Consider the following 17,538-nt stretch of genomic DNA (forward strand, 5'->3'; position numbering starts at 1 on the left):
TGTAAAACGAGTACAGACTTTTGAGAACTGCAAAACGTATCGTCAAATATCCAAAGGCAGACATATTTGTCGCAGCTACAACTTGCTATAAAAGCAAAAACAAAATATTAACAATATATATACATATTATTAAGTGCTCAAGGTGATAGTTGCACTCAGACACCCAAACACACACATACACCCATACAGTACACACACAGATATATATATATCCATACTCGCTGATTTGCTTTTGGTCGAAACTACGAAGAGATACTACTGAAACCCCAAGGGACAGACACTCTGGAATCTGGAATTTCTTGAGTAAGTGCCTTAAAACGAATGTCAGAAAGTCAGAAGAGTGGAGGAGCGGTAAAGGGTGTTTGAAGCATGACAAAAATACACGATTTTTTCGATGCATTTGTTGAAGAGAAAGATAAGATGATACGACCTTTGTTCAAACTTTACTAAAGTGTTAGCCCCCGTGCAAACCAAACTAAAGTGTAGTTCCAAACTGAAATCAAGCAAACAGAAACAGAATAGTTAACTTTATGCTCCGATCTATAATAAGAATATAATTATATATAATTACCGTATACCTTTACCGTCGCATTTCTACATACACAGGAGATGTGTAACAAGTATTTGTGAGTGTTTATTTTAGGCCAGTCTACGTTTTGCTCAACGCACACACCAACCACACACACAACCACACACACAACCACACACACATACTGCAAACGAAAGCCCACACATAGTTACGAGTACACACACCAAAAAAACACAGAGAGATAACAAACGCTTTAGCAGAGTTAAAGACAATTTGTGATTGTTTTGCATGTACCCTAACATTAAACGAGTATACAAGAAAAGAATTAACAATTAACAAGCATTAAAAAAGAAGAAGAAGCCGGAGAAGAGAAGCGAGCAACCAGTACGAGTAATAGCATTAATTGTCTAACAATAAGATTTGTGCATTATACGATAGAAATTCACTTTGAATTCGTATTGAAGTTTATCAATAAAGCGATACAATTTGATTCATATTCGAAGAGAACTTTTAATCAACTCCATATCCCATCCCCAATGAAACTCTTAACATTTCATTTAGTATTTTCCTTTTTATTTCTTAATTTTATTTATTTATCACAATGTGGCCCTAAAAAGTATGCTACAAAAAATAGTTCTTTAAAATAAAATCAGCTCGACTTGGAGGTGGATGTGGCTGCTCTTGAAGCACTCACCGTGGCCATGGTCAGTGTGGTGGTGCTGGTGGTGGCATGTACAATAGTGGAGCCACCATGTCGTGTCTCCATGTGCCTCTGAAGATCGCGGCGTCGGGCCAGGGACTTGTGGCAGATGCGACACTGATAGCCCGCCTCCGATTCGCCTTCGATGTCGACATCGCTGCTGCCACCGCCGCCCTCTCCTCCTCCTCCACCCACTGAACTGGGCTGGGTCTGGAGATGAAGACGCACATGCTTGTTAAGGTTGCTCGGATCGCCGAAGGGGCGCAGGCAGAACTTGCACTTGAGCGGCTTGAATCCGGTGTGGGTGCGGATGTGGATCTTCAGGCCATACTTGCGGGAGTATACCTTGCCGCAGTAGATGCACAAGTGTCCCTGCTTGGAGGCCCCCATGTTGCTGACAATGGCTTCGATCTGCGCTGCCGCATTCATGGGATGCGCTCCCAAGGGTGCGGCTGCCATCGATATGGAGGGTAAGTAGGAAAGCGCGCCAGAAGCCGCCGCGGTGGCCGTGGCCAGAGGCCTCAGTGTCTGCATGGCCGTGATCGGGCGAAAGGCGGAGAAACGGGGAGGAATCTGCAGCGGAGGCGAGTGGGTGGGCGAGGCCGAGGATGTGGAGGAAGCCGCTGGAGTAGGCGACAGGTGAGTGGCAGTTCTTTGGTGGCTTCGGGCAGCCGCTTTCAGGGCGTAGTGTAAGCGCATCCAGAGTATGTCCATGGCACTGCGCCCACACCCGAGAGCCAGGTGGATCTTCAAGGGATGTGGGGTCTCAAAGGTGAGATGGCACAGGTGACATGTGTAGCGACTGTTTCCTGGAAGAGAAACAAAAAGATAATTCAAATTAGTTGAAGATCAGATCAGAAGAAATCCCTTGCGTCGTGCTGTGTGATCCTTACCTTGTATGTTTAGTGGCGTGAGGAAGGGTATGCCCATGAGCAGCACCAGCTCTTCTCCGAACCAGGCCACAATCTCATCTTCCCGAGCCACATCCCGCACAAGTCGCAGCCGCACTTGTCCGCCATGCAGCTCGAAGATCGCATTGAAGCTGTAGACATCTTCGGAAAGCTTGATCTGGCGCAACAAGGTGGCGGACATGATCAGTTCCCCGTTGGACACCTGACAGTAGGCTCGGGTGCCGTCGGTGGGTGTTGCCGTGGAACTGAGGAGGGCTTGCGTGGGCACGGAACTCGAGCAGGTGTCCTTCGGAGAGTACTGCGAGGTGTAGACGCCAGGACGTGGATTGCCCCGCACCCGCTTGACCGGGTTTTGAGTACTCGTCGTGGGCGTCAGCGTGGTCACTGGCGATGTGGTGTTGGTTGTGGTCGGCGATAGGCTGGAGCTGGGCAGCAGCTGCTCGATGCGGAAGATCATGCTGGCCGCCGAGCGCTTCTGTCCGGTTGCCGTCTCTTCCAGCTCTAGACTATCCAGATGAGCGGTCGTGTGCATCGTTCGCGTTCGAATTCGATTCTGCGTTCCAATTGGAAGCAGCGGTCGCTATTTATACCTCATCCGCATCCGCATGTGCACATCCGTACATCCTGCTCCCTTATTTGGATTTGTTACGGCCTTGCAGTGTCACAACACGGCTGGCGTCAAGTGCAAGAATTCCCAGCCCAGTCGAGTCCGGCACGGGCACTGGCACGGGCACGGGCATGGGCTCTGGCACCGGCTCCTGACATAGCTACGCACTTTGCAGCCGCCTCACTCACTCATCCACCTCATCTCTCAGAGCAACTCATCTCCCTTGCTCGCTCGCTCGCTTCGGGCATCCCCTTTTTCAGGTCTTTGCCTGGTGGTGGCTTGGCATGGCAAGTGCAACATCATGTCCTCCCAAATCACCAAAGCACTAAGCCAAGCTAAGCGGCCTGTAGCAAGTGTGCGTATTCCTATGCCAATCTCCTGCCCTCCCTCCCCGTTTGCATCCCTGCCACACCCCCTCACTCTCTCTTGGTCTTTGGTTGGTCCTTTATTTTTTGGCTTTTGGGCTGCGCCTCAAAGGAAAATGTATTTAATTGAAATTAAACGATCGTTTGTTGTTATATTCCCGGATGTTGTTGCTGTAATGCCACCATATACAAATCGCATTCGCTATACTCAATGTCCTTGCCACTCCCTCCCTCATTATGACGCACACCGCTCCCTTCGCTCCCCCCTGCACTCACACCCCGCATTATTCCGAATTCCCTGCTAATGCCTTAATATATTGGCGTGTATCGTTTCACTATTTGCGGTTTGGGGTGGGTCGTGATTTCTACGGATTGTGCTGTTGCTACAGTACACTGGTGCGGAATGAGGGTAGAGTGGCGCCCAAAAGTGATATTAATTGAGCGAAGGAACTAATAGATTCGATTCTCAAAAAATATAGAGATTGTTTTACTCTCTAGATATAAGGCATCATACTTTGGACTGAATATTTGATAGTAATTTTGGATTAATCCATTTTACTCCTGTCAGGCGTGTCTGTTTTGGATCCACACTCTTTTCATATTCCTCATTTGAAGCTTCATTGATTACTACAGCATTTACTGTGCCACATTTCTTGGCGGGCCCAAACTGCAACCCATCTAAAACTACTCCGCTCCTGTCCGCTGACAAATATGCTACGAGGCTAATGTTTTCATTATTGCGACACAATCGCGGCGGCATGCCACCCCTGGGGGAGCGATCAACAGGATAAGGGCCAGGGATTGGCAAAAACATGTGTTGCCAGTCACACAGCCGCCGTTCTGGCTTGACGCTTGAGGCTGGAGAAGTGGCTGCAAGGAGTTCTGAATGAAGGACCCCTTTTTGTAGTACCGAACAGCCCTTGAGCAAGGTGTACCAGGCCAGAACCAGGCCAGGACCAGGACCAGGACAAGGACCGGGCCAATTTCGGTTTGGTGTTTGCTTGTTCTTAATAAGTAGGCCGCCACCTGGAGGTTTTTCATTTAAAACATTTTAATTTTCACTCGAATCCGAACCATTAATCGTATCTTTAGCGGTAGACATAGCCCCCACCGTCGTTGCCGCCTCCCGTCTCGTTGTCATCGCATCCGTGGCAGCCGCCACCTGCAGCCAGCAGGTCTAGTGCTTCTTGAATCTCGATGGGAATGGGTGGGGGCGTGGGCAGATGATCCCCCATCGGCTGGAACCCGTTCTCATCGGCAATGTAGGTCAGCGAGATGGCATCGCCCTCGGGACTAGTGTAGGAGAACGAGCCCTCGGCCACCTGCGCCTCGGACCCCTCCTCGCCAGCATTCTTCAGGTAGCCCATTTCCTCGGCTATAATGCCATTCCCGGTCTCGTATTCGTACTGTTGGGAGATCGGAGAGGAGATTGGTTTGGTCTTAGCACTGGTTGTCCACTTACCTTATAAGAACCATCGGTGTTGACTTTGGATTCCAGCTTGATGATCGGTATATCCTCTCCTCCGCCTCCACCGCCACCGCCTCCCCCACCTCCTCCATTCCCATTTGATGGCGGTATATATCCGTTGTTAGGTGGAGCTGGCGGCGGTCCATAACTGGGCTTAGGCGGTGCTGGTGGCTTCTTTGGAGGCGGTGGTGCTCCATAGCTGGGTCGAGGAGGAGGCGGTGGTGGCTTTGGCTTTCCATTGGGCTTCGGAGGACCATAGCTAGTTTTGGGCGGCGGCGGTGGCTTTGGAGCTGGAGCTGGTGGCTTGGCGGGCAGATAGGTGGCCGGAGGACGAGCACTTGGATAGCCGGCAGGCTGGGCCCAAACGCAGCCCAAGGCGATGCAAACAGCGAGTACCAAGAGAGTGAACAGCTTCATCTTCAATGCGAACTGTGGCTGCTGGTCATCCACCCATGGGGTTTTATACACCCCACTCTCGTACTCTGGCGTTGACCGCGACCTGTTGCCCCCCTCAGTGGGTCAGGCACGTGCCACGGCTTCCGATTGTAATGGGAAAAATGCAATGAAATCGAAATGCAAGCTGAAAACTGGGCCAATGCAAGTGCACTGGGAGAAATCCCCGTCAGATTACCCTCCAGCCAAATGCTAATAAATTGAGTGTGCAATCTCAATCGCCTGGAATCGCTTTGAATCAAAAAACCCCTTTTGGCTAATCGCTAAAAACAACAAAACCCGCCCGGCCACAAGCCAAAACTTTTAATTCAAAAGCAATTTTCAACAGGATCAGGCAACACCTGCATGACCAACCCGGTCTAGGGCAGGCCGGGGCTCGGCAGGGCAGGGTCCAACCCCGCCTGATCCTTTGCCTAATGCACTTTGCCTGTTGCCAAGGGGGTGCTAAGCCCTGGACCCGGTACAAGGTACACGATACACGGGACAACACCCGACAACAGCGACAGGGCTGTCGGCTTTAGTCAATCGTCTATTAACTTTTTGCCAGTTCTCGTTCTCCTTCTGGAGCGAGGACAGTGGGTCCACTTTCATTATATTGGAAACTGAAAAGGCAATGGCTACAGTTTCTCCATCACTAACCTCTATACAGGGCTTACTAATGTATTTGAATGCTTTGGCACCACTGTGCCCTTGGCTTTGGCTGTGGCTGCTATTGTGTGTGTTTATCATTTGGTAGCTCAGCTTGTGCCTGTCGTGGATGCCGCTAATATTGAACCCTCCCCCAGATACCATAGTTGCAGTCATAGTCCATGGCATGGTATACAATGGCATGGCTAATGGCAATGTCGTTTGCAGCTTGTCCTACTTGTAATGTGCTGGCGCACAGCTGACGCGCTCCCATGGACCGACCGAGAGTGTGTGGATTTTGTGAACCTGTCCGGACCGAGCGCAGCGTCAGCTGTGGCCTGTTCGTAGCCGTAGCCCTGTGGCATGTGGAACGTACCATGTAGCCACCAAGCAACCACCACCCGGGAGAACCAGAAGAGCTGCACCGGCTGCATAAACCAACAATAGTCGGTCCTAGGTCCTTGGTCCTTCGGCGGACGCTTCGATACGCACCCATTGCGCATATTCCACGCCCGCATTCGCATTCGCCGGGCATCGAGCACGGAACGATTCTTCATAAGGCGAATTCTGACAGAGCGGAAACGATCTGATTGCAATTTTTTCATTTCATTATTCAAGTTGTGGCTGTGTTGTTTTTGGCTAGGGTTGGCCGATTAAGTTCTTCTAAATAAACATTTAGATGAAGCCCGTTGATAAATTGGCCGCTGGCCCTCGCTGACAGCCTCAATTTGATGCGCGGGAATCTCTGCAACTGTTCCAAGGTCCATCAAATGCTAAAATAATAAGCCACATGGCCATGGCCCATGGGTTTTTCCTTAGATTAACCACGAGTATCTTCAGAAGTATCTCTTGAGAAGTATCTCTTCAGAAGTGTATCGCCGATTCAATGTGTGGGCTTTCTTTTGCTTGATTCTCTGGCTGCTTGCTTAGAACAAAAGTTGGGCCATAAATAATGACGTAATCCGACTACGCAGAATAATATTTGTTTTCATTATACATATGTATCTCTTTAACTTATTTCGGCTGCTGTGCTCATCCCAGGGGCCGCTGCTCATCTTCAGTTGGAGTTAAAACACGAAGCGAACAACAACGATCACAAAAGTTCTAAGCTACTCGTACATATATTCCAAATCTATTCAGTCCCATAAAAGTGCAATGAAATTGGTTGGTATTCGTATTCAAGTTGATTATTTAGTCGTTTACCGATGATAAACTTTTGATTTTTGTTGTTGTTTAGTTAAGACAAATCTTGTGTGTGATTTTGCTGTCGGCTTTGGTCTCGTCAGCGGCTCTAGAGAAGGGTGAGCGTGAGGAGGCACTACACTTCAAGTAAGTCCGATGCGTTCTCTTCTTACGAATAAAGGTCCATCCTTTCCCTTTATCCTCATAAGTTTTCACACGGAAAACGGTCATCAGAGGACCGAGGACATAACCTACACGGTTAGGCCGGAAACGGATCGGGACGCGAAGGAGAAGGGTACCCCCAAACCCGTGGAGTATCGTGGCGGATATAGCTTCATCTCAGCGGATGGCTACGAGTATCAGGTGCTCTACAAGGCTAATAAAAATGGCTTCCAGCCCTATGTGACGGCGCATAAGATCAAATCGGATAAGATCTAAAGACTAATATTTCTTTTGTGTTGTGATAGATGATAAATAAACCGAATTTTTAACTGTGTATTAAGCGTGGCTTCAAAGCTCTCTACGTTCGGGTGCCTGTCATGGCTAAGACAAGCTTTTGATCGTCGATCGTTAATCTTTTGGATACGGACAGGGAGATTGCTACATCAGCATATTAATGAGGGATACCCTAACCATATCTGCGGCTATTGAGACTTTGGCAAACAGCTAAAAACTGGTTTGGACCCTATTTAAGGTCTATTTTCAAGGCTATTAAGATTCATTCCTCCCATTTAAAAAGTGGTTTTGTGATTTGAATTTCATTTTTGGTCTTAGGGTATACAATGGTCAGTTTTCCCTGTAGAAAAACTTTCTTTTCGTGTGGTTGCTTGATTAGTTTTCCATTTTGTGGCATTTTAAATGTAATGCACATTTTCGAGAGTCGCTTGCGGTCGCGTGTGTGGAACTCTTTTCTGTTTTATTATGCAAACAAAATTAGAGACAAGGGATTGGGCAACCACCGTGGGCTTACTCAGCAGTTCCTCGAGGGCCCCGTCATTAAAGGTGGTCGCAGATGAGTCTCTTGGCTGTGGCCTCGACGAAGCAGATTCATTTGACTGCTAGCCGCGTTGGTCGTTGGTTGCGTTGCTCTTCGGTGGATATCTTCGAACAATACCCGGTACCCGTAAAGATGATGAATATATTTTTTTTTGTTGGCACTAGCTGCAGCAGCGGCCAGGAGTCTGGAAATTGTCTCAATATCAACAACAAGTTGGTCCACGGATTGGTCCTGTTGCTGGCTTGCATTTTACTAGGCGCCAACATCAACAGCGCATCCTTTGCCCCTGGCACTGTGCTGGATATCATGCTCGGTGAAACTACTGTGGAGCAGCTAAAATATATACCCCTCGCCGACGGTTATGAGTTTGGGTGAGTTTGGGTTTGCTTTTGGTCACATTCTCCTTTTGAATACTAATCTTGAACCCATTCTTTGTTCAGTTACACCCTACCCAATGGCGCTCATCGCGATGAGATTGGAAAGGTGTTAAGTGGCACTTCGGCCGCCAAGGATCTGGAGAACGCCAACAACTTGGCACGCAACCATCGTCCCTCCCGCGAAAATGGCCTAAAGGTGCGCAAGCTCTCTGGCAAATCCCTCGCATCTCTGGCTGGTTAAGCACCCCCTCCCCATCCATCCATACATCATTTTTTTAAAATAGTTTTCCTCTTGGAATTAGCCGCCATAGTGGACAAAACTGTGCCAACTGCTTTAGGTTTATTTATTAGTATACATACATATGTGCAATCTTTGCAAAAGCCAATAAACATTGATTGATCAAGCAAAAGTGATATGGTATGTACATATGTATATGGTTCGTAAAATTCGCATTTCTGATGCCAACTTGTTTGTTGCGCATTGCGCAATGTGTTCAGTTAATGTAAACAAAAGGCGAGGAGATGCAGATAAAATGGTGTGTAAATAATGTGCAAATTTTGATAGATAGGAGTTTTGACTCGCTACAGGTCACAGGTTCAATCAAATCGAAATTTTCATAGCCATATTAAACAGACTTAACAGATGTTGGATATTTTCTGGGGTACGGAGATAACGTTTATATTAAATGCTTTGGGGAAACAGCTTATACCAGACACAACTATATATACTCCTATGGCAAGGGCAGTACCTTTTTTGGTTAATTCAAATTAGTTGCTAGAAAACAATCAATGACTACATCTTTCACTAAAAACAAACAGCTATAAATTCTTCTGGAGCATTTGTGAGGCTTTGAAAATTAATTTTAAATGATGGCAAAATCATATAAACCTACAAAATTAATGAATATTTGGGTGGGTGCTGCGAACCCATTTACATTTATCAGAAAATATGATGGAATTTCAATTAATCAGAAATTTTTAATGGGAAAATTGCATTGACTTTAAGTTTATTTCGTATTTAATTATTTAGTATTTTTTAATTGAACTACAAAATATTCACACATACTTAAATTTTTAGTTCCACTGCCTGAAAGTATGCCATTGAAGCAATGGGGGGCTTAAAGCCATTCAAGTTTTTTGCTTAAGTCTTTTGACTTGCAGCAAGAAAAAGAATTGAAAACAGGTTTTTAGTTTTAAATGCTTCCATCGTCAATTAAGTGTACAAAGCACTCGTATTTTATGAACTAAAATTTAGTAATAAATGTTGTAAGTGGAAATGCAGGCAAAGTGCAGATAAATTTAAATTAAATTGCACTTCACGGCTATCAATCGCTCGGTAGGCGTTTTTTTACCCCGAAAAACAACATTTATTGTGACCAGCTGAAGATGCATCAAATACAACCGAAATATAAAGAACCGAAAAAATGGTCAGAGCCAGCAATAAAATTAAATTATACGCACCATTCATAATGTCAAGTGTCAGGCAGAAGTATTAAGTATTTCTGTGTTTCTGCTTTTGCGGCATGCAAATATTACGAAACGAATGCTTCGAATGATAATAAAGAAATGAAAAAACAACACCAATGTGACATTTACATACTTCAAGAATTGCGGGAGTGCGGGACAGGGGAGGGGGGCAGAGCAGGGGCGGTATAGAAAGAGACGGGGAGACAAGCTATTAAAACATTGCCATTATCGCGCAAGTGCTAATTTTGCAGACCCACTTGAAGAGGCAGCTTGAGGAGAGGACGGAGAGGCGGCCGAGCCGGCGGGTTGAACGTGAAAATCCGAATCCGAGTCCGAAATACGAAACCCGAAACCCGATTCCGCGGCCGAACTCGTGCCGAGCCAAAGCCGGTCTGGGATCCACTCTGTGGTGTGGTACGTGCCGCCTGGGAGCGAGCGAGTTGGCAACAGCAAACGGCAGCTGAATGGGCAGGCGGACAGTCGAGCTGATAGACGGACAGACTGACAGACAGATGGACAGACGGACAGAGCAGAGAAGCAGCATCTGGCGCTGACCTTGAAGACGTAAATGTGAAGACGCATCCATATAAATATGTATTATATCTGTGGCTGTGCCTGTGGCTGTGGCTGTGGCTATGTCTGGGACTGGGGCCGATACCTTGGTGTCTGTGTGTATAGAAAGCGACAGCGGAGCCCAAACAAGAGAACCTCTTGTTCTCAATGTTGAAAAACCTGTCGATTGAGGCTTGATTAGAACAGTTATGTAAATGATTGCATAAATTTATATATAGTTAAACGATAAGGAAGAAATATATTCACGCTGTTCGTCTTCTGATACGAAAAGAGTATATCTGCATATGTACATATGTATATGTGGACGGGTATCTGTGACAACGCCCCCGCACTCACGAACATACCGTTTCACACACGGACCGATCAATCAAAGCCAGATTAATTATGCAAATCAAGCATGATAAATGCAGCTCGCTGCAGATGCCCTCCAAAAGCCGCAGAAGAAGATCAACTAATAAATATTATGCAGTCACAAGAAATAATGGAATCAGCTTTATTTTCAAGGGCCGAACCTTAATAGCAGAAGCTTAAGCTCCTGTCAGTATTTAAGGGTTGGGGATGCCTAGAGCCCGTTTTCGGTTGGTCATATTTTTTGGAAACGTAAATAATATGGACATTCTTCTCTAAGACTTATTGTTCTCCTTAAAGTCCACAGAATTTTGGCACGATTTTCACCTTCGTCGGTCTGTCTGTCTGCCAGCTTCTTAAAATAAGGTTAGCTTTGAAGGAAACCAAACCTATAGGAAAAAAGTCAAAATGCCAAATTGCAGCTGCCAGAAAATCAAAGAAGAAAATGTATTTTCAAACGGCATTTGAGGAAATGCCAAAATAAATGTCCAACACCCTGCCAATACTTAGGAATAAGATGAAGCAGTTGGCACAATTTCAGACATTGTGACCACGAGTGCCCACGGAGATGAGATGAGATGAGAGGAGAGGAGGATGGCGGAGAAGGAGGACCATGGCGAGCCAGGGTCCGACAGATGACCAATACAAAAACTCGACTGACCGGCTTGGATGAGGCTTCTTCTTCGGCCTGTAGCGGTCAACGAAGGTGGCATAAATTGGCAAACAGAAACGGAGACAGAAAATAAAAAAAAAACCCACCACAAAAGTCAGAGATTTAAATTGCATGCGAGCTGTAGTTGTAGGTTACTCGATGGATTTTCGTATTTTTTTTTTACTATTTTGGTGCTTGTTACCAAGCACATGGAGGCAGCAGCAGTAGCAGCAGCACATCAATCGAACGCTGTAAAGGCCGTTGCATATGCCAAAAGTCATGCTGGGGCTCCGTCTTCTTCACTGCCGCCTGTCCAGTCCATCTGCGACTGCCGTGTACTTTGGCCATCACACACAGTCATATGTGTATGTACCTGCCACAGCCGCATCCTCAGGCCCAGATTAGAGACGGAGTGGAGTGCCCATGTCCGCGGCTTGAACTTGCTGCCCTGCAAATTGCAGCTCGACAGTACTTGAACTTTGTTGTGGGTGGCTGCTGTTGCAGGCACAGTGCTGGCTCGGTCTCGGGTTTCCCATCGTTCTAGCTTCCCATGGCATCTGTCCCCAACCTTTTCCCATGCCTCATCTGGCTGGCTGGCTGGCTGGCTGGCAAGCATGAACTTTTTCAAATTTTCTAAAGCTGCCACTGTTGGTTGCTTTGTTGGTGGCGGCTGGCTATAATACCTTTCAGCCGAGTACATCGATGCACAAAGCCGCTTTAAATGTTACTTGTCGCAGCGACTTTGGCGACTTTGGTGCATCTTTGGTAAATTGAAAAAAAATAAGTAAAAAACACTTACCCGGCGACCGCCAGAGCCACGTTTGTTAGCTTCTTCCACAACTGTGCAAATTTATGACGTTTGCAAATGCAGCCCGACTGCAGTATAAAATGCAGTGGATCCCAATGCATCGCCACCATTAGACAGTCGGTAGTTTGTCCATTCGCAGGTGAACGCTTCGAGAATCGCGCAACAAGATGAAACTGGTAACGTTAAATCGAGGATTACGGTTACCTTGTCGAGGATAACATGATCTTTGGTGTCCTTTGCACAGATGCTAGTCGTTGGATTTATGGCCCTGATCGCCCTGGCCACCGCCCGTCCCCAGAATGATGTGGAGGTGCTGGAGTACGAGTCGGAAAACATTGGCATTGGCGGCTACAAGTTCAGTTACAAGCTCAGCGACGGCACCACCCGCTCCGAGGAGGGTACGGTCAACAATGCTGGCACCGAGAACGAATCCATCTCCATCCGCGGGTCAGTCAGTTGGGTGGCACCGGACGGTCAGACATACACCATCAACTTTGTGGCCGATGAGAATGGCTTCCAGCCGGAAGGTGCTCACCTACCCAAATAGGATGATTATTCCCCCTGGAAGATGATCCTGTAAATACACCATCCCCCATCATGCATTCTGCATCCTGTATCCAATTTCCACCTGCTTTCCGCCACCACCACGCCGTAGCCTTAGGACGAGAATGAGGGAGGTGCTGTGCTGTGCTGTGCCAGTTTCCTCAGTTAGTAAGTCGATCAGTCAGTCAAGTCAGTGTCGTGCATTGTTTTTTTTCTTATTTGTTACTCGCATTAAAGCCGAACTTTCGATTTTCGAAACACCACATCTACATTTATTTACAAAATACAAGGAATATGACAATAAGCCAACGTTTAGACGTGGGGAATGTGTGCGCCCTGAGGCTGGAATCCATTCTCATTGGCGGTATAGGTCACGGTGTAGGTCTGGCCATCGTCTCCCACATAGGTGTAGGAGCCGGACACCTGGAGGGCATCCTCTTCGGGGCCAAGTTTCTTGAGTGTGGCCTGCTGCTCCTGCTTGCTGCCATCGCTCGTCTCATAGGAAAAGTTGTAGCCATCGGCCAGGACCTGCGATTCCTGTTTGACGATCTGCACCTCATCGGCGGGTGCCGCGAAGCACATGGAAATCGAAAGGAGGGCAATCAGGAAGACACACTTCATCTTTGGGCTTTGCTTGGTACTGCTCTGGTCTAGTCTCTCCCCGACATGGCGTTTATATGGAAAAAAGACCATTGCTTAATGCAATTAGCACTTGGAGTGAAGACATCATCATATCATCCCGATATGACCGGCTCCAGCTGAGGTCGGATAGTGTTAATTGAATCTCTGCTTGAGGGGCAGTGAAAATGAAAAGCAAACAGTCCAAAAAGATTATCGGATGTCTGTTAAGAATTGTGGTTTCTTCGAAGAGGAGTCTCCCCAAGATCTTGGACCTGGTCGATATGCGAAAACGATTTACAAGAAACAGTTTCTATGTCTTCCAGATATGTATGTAGATATGTATACATCTATTTTTAAAATGTTTTAAATGAATTTCCATACATGTGGTTTAGAGGCCCAAACTTGTATTGATTTCAAGCTGTGTGTCTTTCATCGACATTTGATTTTAAACTAGTTCCCGACGTTCGACGTCTCAACTCAAAATCAGACTATAAATAGTCATATGACCAAACCAACAGCATTAGTTATCTTTGAAGACTTCAACGATCCACACAATCCTTTCAACATGAAGTTCGTCATCGTCCTCGTTGCCCTTTTCGCCCTGGCCGCTGCCCGTCCCAACCGCGATGCGGAGACCCTCCGTTACGATTCGAATGTCGAACCCGAGAACTACAACTACAAGTAAGTCATATAATAAATTCAAAATCCAAGGATCAGCTCCTAATTTGAACTATTTTTACAGTGTGCAGACGAGTGATGGAAAGTCGGTTGCAGAGGAGGGACATGTGGAAGACTTGGGAACTGAACAGGAGGCCATCGTCGTGAAGGGCTCTTACTCCTACATTGGCGACGACGGTGTCACATACTCCGTCAACTACATTGCCGACAAGAACGGATTCCAGCCCCAGGGCGCTCATATTCCTGTTGCCTAAGTTTATGAAATTAAAATAAATCAGGTCATAAGAATAACATTTCGTGTTATACTTTTCCAGTGGATATTTTTGTTCTATAGTTTCCCATTTCAGCATTTAAGACAGATATAATATTTCAAAAGAAATATTTATAAGCAGTATCAATCGATCGTTGATCTTAATTTTACTGCTTGAAATTCTTTTCTTTACCAAAAAACGTTACTCCTCTCTCATCACCTAAAAATTGGGTCAGGGCATAAAGATTATATCTAAACAAGAAAAAGCACTCCTGACTGGAATTGTTATTAAAATTTGCTTAAAAAAAGCCAAAATTAATATTAAATTAGACAGTCATCCAGAAAATATCTAGATCTAGATAAAAAGAACAAACTTTGCCGCAAAGAAAAGATCAGTTTTTAATTTGAAAGCTTAATACTTCCTAGACGCTAAGCTAAAGCTACAAAAATTTGAGGTCCTATTTATAGTTGCATCTATCAGTTTTTCAAAATTGAAAATTTCAATAAAACCAGATGTACTTATGTTATGTGAAAAAAGAAGCACAACCTCTAGAAAAAATACGTAATAAATAGAATTTTTTTGAAATTATAAAACAAAAACCTTGCCTTAGAAGAACAAAATTAACTTGTTACAAAAATTTAAAAAACTAAAGCTATCAGAAAAAGTCAGTTGGGTTGAAAGTGTAAAAATGCTGTTGCATGGTATAATTATTGGATATCTGAAAATTTTAAGTACATACTTTGCATAAATATGTTTCATCTTGTTCTTTTCGCTACGGATACCTAATATATGTCTGAAGTGGAGGAACTATAGAACAATTATCCAATGGAAAAGTATAACACGAAATGTTTTTCTTATGACCTGATTTATTTTAATTTCATAAACTTAGGCAACAGGAATATGAGCGCCCTGGGGCTGGAATCCGTTCTTGTCGGCAATGTAGTTGACGGAGTATGTGACACCGTCGTCGCCAATGTAGGAGTAAGAGCCCTTCACGACGATGGCCTCCTGTTCAGTTCCCAAGTCTTCCACATGTCCCTCCTCCGCAACCGACTTTCCATCACTCGTCTGCACACTGTAAAAATAGTTGAAGTTAGGAGCTGATCCTTGTATTTTGAATTTATTATATGACTTACTTGTAGTTGTAGTTCTCGGGTTCGACATTCGAATCGTAACGGAGGGTCTCCGCATCGCGGTCGGGACGGGCAGCGGCCAGGGCGAAAAGGGCAACGAGGACGATGACGAACTTCATGTTGAAAGGATTGTGTGGATCGTTGAAGTCTTCAAAGATAACTAATGCTGTTGGTTTGGTCATATGACTATTTATAGTCTGACTTGGGGTTCGGCAGCTGGAACTAGTTTAATGTCTTGCAAATTGTAAAATATGTAAATGCAATGCAGAGCAGAAGAAACGAGAAAAGCTGATGCTAATTTGTAACTTTTTTGTTTATCGTTTGTGTGTCGACTGCATAAAAGCTATTTGATAAAGTCGTGGGCACAGTAGGAGAAGAAAATTGAAGCTTTTTGGATTTTTTGTTTTAAACAAATTGATTTTTTCTTTATTCATTCATCATCGTTTGTGTGGAAAAATCCATATTAGGCAGCAGGGGCCACGGGCAAGTGAGCGCCCGAGGGCTGGAAACCGTTCTCATCGGCAACGTAGGTGACGGTGTAGGTGACACCATCATCGCCGACAAAGGAGTAAGATCCATGGACGACGATGGCCTCATCCTCGTGGCCAGTGTTCTTCAGCACACCATCCTCCTGCTTCTTGGTGCCATCGCTGGTCTCCAGGGCGAAGCTGTACTTCTCAACTCCCACATCGGAGTCCAGGCGGACGATCTGCACATCACTGGGGCGGGCGGCGGCCACGGCGAAGAGGGCGAAGGCGAGAACAATGACGAATTTCATGTTGAAGGTGCTGTTGTGTTCCTTAGAATGCTGACAACTGTCTGATGCTCCACTGCAGTTTGGTGGAGGCATTTATACTCGCTTACTTCGCGAAATGCAAAAGTCAAAGGTGCACAGAATTTGGCAGATAGTATTTATGTATGTAGATCAGTTTAGATAATGAGCAGCGCATCGCATCGCATCGCATTATTGTTTCCGGTCAAACTGGAATACCGGTATGAATCGGAATGCGCGTATCTAACTATTGTTGTGTTGTCACATAACCAGATCTACTCCTCTGCAGTGGGATGCGAGATGGAGATGGGATCTCTGGAAGGAAGGCAGGTGGAATGGAGGCATGATTCAGCTCGATTTTCTTGCCGCGTTTATTTAATAATCAACTTAAAACCATTATAGATAGAACAGCTCTCGGTTTGCGCTTCCAGCTTCCACTTTAGTTGCCAATGGGCACATTGGGCAGATGAGCGCCCTCGGGCTGGAAACCGTTCTCATCGGCGATGTAGTTGACGGTGTAGGTCTGACCGTCATCGGCCACAAAGGAGTACGATCCGCGGACGACGATGGCCTCCTGCTCGGTGCCGACGTTCTTCAGCTCTCCCTCCTCCTGGTGCTTCTTGCCATCGCTGGTCTCCAAACTGTCAAAAGGATGTTGTTAATGGTAATCCTCAAAGCCGACCGAACCGATTAAATGACTTACGCAAAGTTGTAGCCCTCGGGCCTAACGTCCGACTCCAGGCGCAGGATCTGAGCATCCGCATCGGGGGCGGGGGCAGCCAGCACCACGGCGAGGAGGGCAGCGAAGACGAGGGCGATCGTGTACTTCATGGTTGATTGGATTGGAGTACTGATTGTGCTTTGATTCGTGATGAACTTGCGACCGAGCGGCTAGTCAATGTTACTTGATTTGTGATGTCTGTGGCCATGTCCAGGCGCTTATATAGTCGGGTCGGAGGCCGTCGATTGAAGAAAAGTTAGTCGAAAATAAAAATGACTAATTACACGCCGAGCACCAAAGCTAACAAATTGTCTTGAAAAACGCACCAACAACAGATGAAACAACGAAAAAAACAACAACAAAAAATATACACAACAACAAAGAAATATTAACGAAAAACAAAAACTTCTAAGGCAAACAAATCGATGCCGTTTTTAGGAAATACCTCATCATCATTTGCATTTTTCGTGAATCAATCAAAGCAATCGTTTCCAAGTTAAAGAAGACAACAGCCAACAAATTTTTGATAATCCACGGGTGTATTCATAGTTTTTGGTAGTGGGAGCGAGCGAGGGAGCGGGAGAAGAGGGGTTAGCCCCTGCAGCAAAATTCAGTATCAACAATCATATGTGCTCTGACAACTGGAAGTTAGTTTTCCTTCAATTAGTAAGTAGCTGAGAAACCAAAGACTCCCATATCGAAATATATGAAATATCCTTATGAAAATCTCAAATTAAACAAAAAAGCAGTCTGGC

General features: G+C 45.8%; 9 protein-coding genes across 9 annotated transcripts; 4 read left to right on the forward strand and 5 right to left on the reverse strand.

Annotated features, from left to right (window-relative positions):
* Window positions 1-1,161: 1,161 nt before the first annotated feature.
* On the reverse strand, window positions 1,162-2,704 carry Prdm13 (PR/SET domain 13). Its single transcript, XM_001353789.3, has 2 exons — window positions 2,123-2,704; window positions 1,162-2,038 (listed from the first exon to the last, which is right to left on the reverse strand). The coding sequence occupies exons 1-2, from the start codon at window positions 2,670-2,672 to the stop codon at window positions 1,179-1,181; spliced, it is 1,410 nt and encodes a 469-aa protein (XP_001353825.2). The 5' UTR covers window positions 2,673-2,704; the 3' UTR covers window positions 1,162-1,178.
* A 1,475-nt stretch (window positions 2,705-4,179) lies between these two features.
* Window positions 4,180-5,014, reverse strand: Cpr65Az (Cuticular protein 65Az). Its single transcript, XM_001353790.3, has 2 exons — window positions 4,575-5,014; window positions 4,180-4,518 (listed from the first exon to the last, which is right to left on the reverse strand). Exons 1-2 carry the CDS (start codon window positions 4,995-4,997, stop codon window positions 4,201-4,203), a joined length of 741 nt encoding a protein of 246 aa, XP_001353826.3. The 5' UTR covers window positions 4,998-5,014; the 3' UTR covers window positions 4,180-4,200.
* A 1,678-nt stretch (window positions 5,015-6,692) lies between these two features.
* Cpr65Ay (Cuticular protein 65Ay) lies at window positions 6,693-7,340 on the forward strand. The gene is made up of 3 exons (XM_002135035.3): window positions 6,693-6,824; window positions 6,898-6,989; window positions 7,052-7,340. The coding sequence occupies exons 1-3, from the start codon at window positions 6,816-6,818 to the stop codon at window positions 7,278-7,280; spliced, it is 330 nt and encodes a 109-aa protein (XP_002135071.2). The 5' UTR covers window positions 6,693-6,815; the 3' UTR covers window positions 7,281-7,340.
* Window positions 7,341-7,854: 514 nt separating this feature from the next.
* On the forward strand, window positions 7,855-8,475 carry LOC6900709 (uncharacterized). The gene is made up of 2 exons (XM_002135036.3): window positions 7,855-8,210; window positions 8,280-8,475. The coding sequence occupies exons 1-2, from the start codon at window positions 7,855-7,857 to the stop codon at window positions 8,455-8,457; spliced, it is 534 nt and encodes a 177-aa protein (XP_002135072.2). The 3' UTR covers window positions 8,458-8,475.
* Window positions 8,476-12,141: 3,666 nt separating this feature from the next.
* Acp65Aa (Adult cuticle protein 65Aa) lies at window positions 12,142-12,865 on the forward strand. The gene is made up of 2 exons (XM_001353795.4): window positions 12,142-12,240; window positions 12,309-12,865. Exons 1-2 carry the CDS (start codon window positions 12,232-12,234, stop codon window positions 12,609-12,611), a joined length of 312 nt encoding a protein of 103 aa, XP_001353831.3. The 5' UTR covers window positions 12,142-12,231; the 3' UTR covers window positions 12,612-12,865.
* Window positions 12,851-13,258, reverse strand: Lcp65Aa. The gene has a single exon (XM_001353794.4). The coding sequence runs from the start codon at window positions 13,226-13,228 to the stop codon at window positions 12,920-12,922; it is 309 nt and encodes a 102-aa protein (XP_001353830.1). The 5' UTR covers window positions 13,229-13,258; the 3' UTR covers window positions 12,851-12,919.
* Window positions 13,259-13,742: 484 nt separating this feature from the next.
* On the forward strand, window positions 13,743-14,194 carry LOC6900710 (larval cuticle protein 65Ag1-like). Its single transcript, XM_002135037.3, has 2 exons — window positions 13,743-13,909; window positions 13,971-14,194. Exons 1-2 carry the CDS (start codon window positions 13,794-13,796, stop codon window positions 14,158-14,160), a joined length of 306 nt encoding a protein of 101 aa, XP_002135073.3. The 5' UTR covers window positions 13,743-13,793; the 3' UTR covers window positions 14,161-14,194.
* An 809-nt stretch (window positions 14,195-15,003) lies between these two features.
* Window positions 15,004-15,455, reverse strand: LOC6900711 (larval cuticle protein 65Ag1-like). Its single transcript, XM_002135038.3, has 2 exons — window positions 15,294-15,455; window positions 15,004-15,232 (listed from the first exon to the last, which is right to left on the reverse strand). Exons 1-2 carry the CDS (start codon window positions 15,407-15,409, stop codon window positions 15,043-15,045), a joined length of 306 nt encoding a protein of 101 aa, XP_002135074.2. The 5' UTR covers window positions 15,410-15,455; the 3' UTR covers window positions 15,004-15,042.
* A 231-nt stretch (window positions 15,456-15,686) lies between these two features.
* LOC4813480 (uncharacterized) lies at window positions 15,687-16,991 on the reverse strand. Its single transcript, XM_001353791.4, has 3 exons — window positions 16,766-16,991; window positions 16,505-16,703; window positions 15,687-16,137 (listed from the first exon to the last, which is right to left on the reverse strand). Exons 1-3 carry the CDS (start codon window positions 16,891-16,893, stop codon window positions 15,754-15,756), a joined length of 711 nt encoding a protein of 236 aa, XP_001353827.2. The 5' UTR covers window positions 16,894-16,991; the 3' UTR covers window positions 15,687-15,753.
* Window positions 16,992-17,538: the final 547 nt, after the last annotated feature.

Source organism: Drosophila pseudoobscura, chromosome X, assembly GCF_009870125.1.
Source record: "Drosophila pseudoobscura strain MV-25-SWS-2005 chromosome X, UCI_Dpse_MV25, whole genome shotgun sequence".
In the NCBI taxonomy this organism is placed as follows: domain Eukaryota; kingdom Metazoa; phylum Arthropoda; class Insecta; order Diptera; family Drosophilidae; genus Drosophila; species Drosophila pseudoobscura.

Bases quoted from the DNA above. Each gene is read 5' to 3' on its own strand.
- LOC4813480 (XM_001353791.4), bottom strand. From the start codon at position 16,893: ATGAAGTACACGATCGCCCTCGTCTTCGCTGCCCTCCTCGCCGTGGTG. The intron at 16,704-16,765 runs GTAAGTCATTTA...TCCTTTTGACAG, and splicing joins CCCGAGGGCTACAACTTTGC to TTTGGAGACCAGCGATGGCA. The intron at 16,138-16,504 runs TAAAGTGGAAGC...CGAGTATAAATG, and splicing joins CCAATGTGCCCATTGGCAAC to CCTCCACCAAACTGCAGTGG.
- Cpr65Az (XM_001353790.3), bottom strand. From the start codon at position 4,997: ATGAAGCTGTTCACTCTCTTGGTACTCGCTGTTTGCATCGCCTTGGGC. The intron at 4,519-4,574 runs GTAAGTGGACAA...ATCTCCCAACAG, and splicing joins ACACCGATGGTTCTTATAAG to TACGAATACGAGACCGGGAA.
- Cpr65Ay (XM_002135035.3), top strand. The intron at 6,990-7,051 runs GTAAGTCCGATG...TATCCTCATAAG, and splicing joins GAGGAGGCACTACACTTCAA to TTTTCACACGGAAAACGGTC.
- Prdm13 (XM_001353789.3), bottom strand. From the start codon at position 2,672: ATGCACACGACCGCTCATCTGGATAGTCTAGAGCTGGAAGAGACGGCA. The intron at 2,039-2,122 runs GTAAGGATCACA...TTTCTCTTCCAG, and splicing joins CACGCCACTAAACATACAAG to GAAACAGTCGCTACACATGT.
- Lcp65Aa (XM_001353794.4), bottom strand. From the start codon at position 13,228: ATGAAGTGTGTCTTCCTGATTGCCCTCCTTTCGATTTCCATGTGCTTC.
- LOC6900711 (XM_002135038.3), bottom strand. From the start codon at position 15,409: ATGAAGTTCGTCATCGTCCTCGTTGCCCTTTTCGCCCTGGCCGCTGCC. The intron at 15,233-15,293 runs GTAAGTCATATA...CTATTTTTACAG, and splicing joins CCCGAGAACTACAACTACAA to TGTGCAGACGAGTGATGGAA.
- LOC6900709 (XM_002135036.3), top strand. From the start codon at position 7,855: ATGAGTCTCTTGGCTGTGGCCTCGACGAAGCAGATTCATTTGACTGCT. The intron at 8,211-8,279 runs GTGAGTTTGGGT...TTCTTTGTTCAG, and splicing joins GCCGACGGTTATGAGTTTGG to TTACACCCTACCCAATGGCG.
- LOC6900710 (XM_002135037.3), top strand. From the start codon at position 13,794: ATGAAGTTCGTCATCGTCCTCGTTGCCCTTTTCGCCCTGGCCGCTGCC. The intron at 13,910-13,970 runs GTAAGTCATATA...CTATTTTTACAG, and splicing joins CCCGAGAACTACAACTACAA to TGTGCAGACGAGTGATGGAA.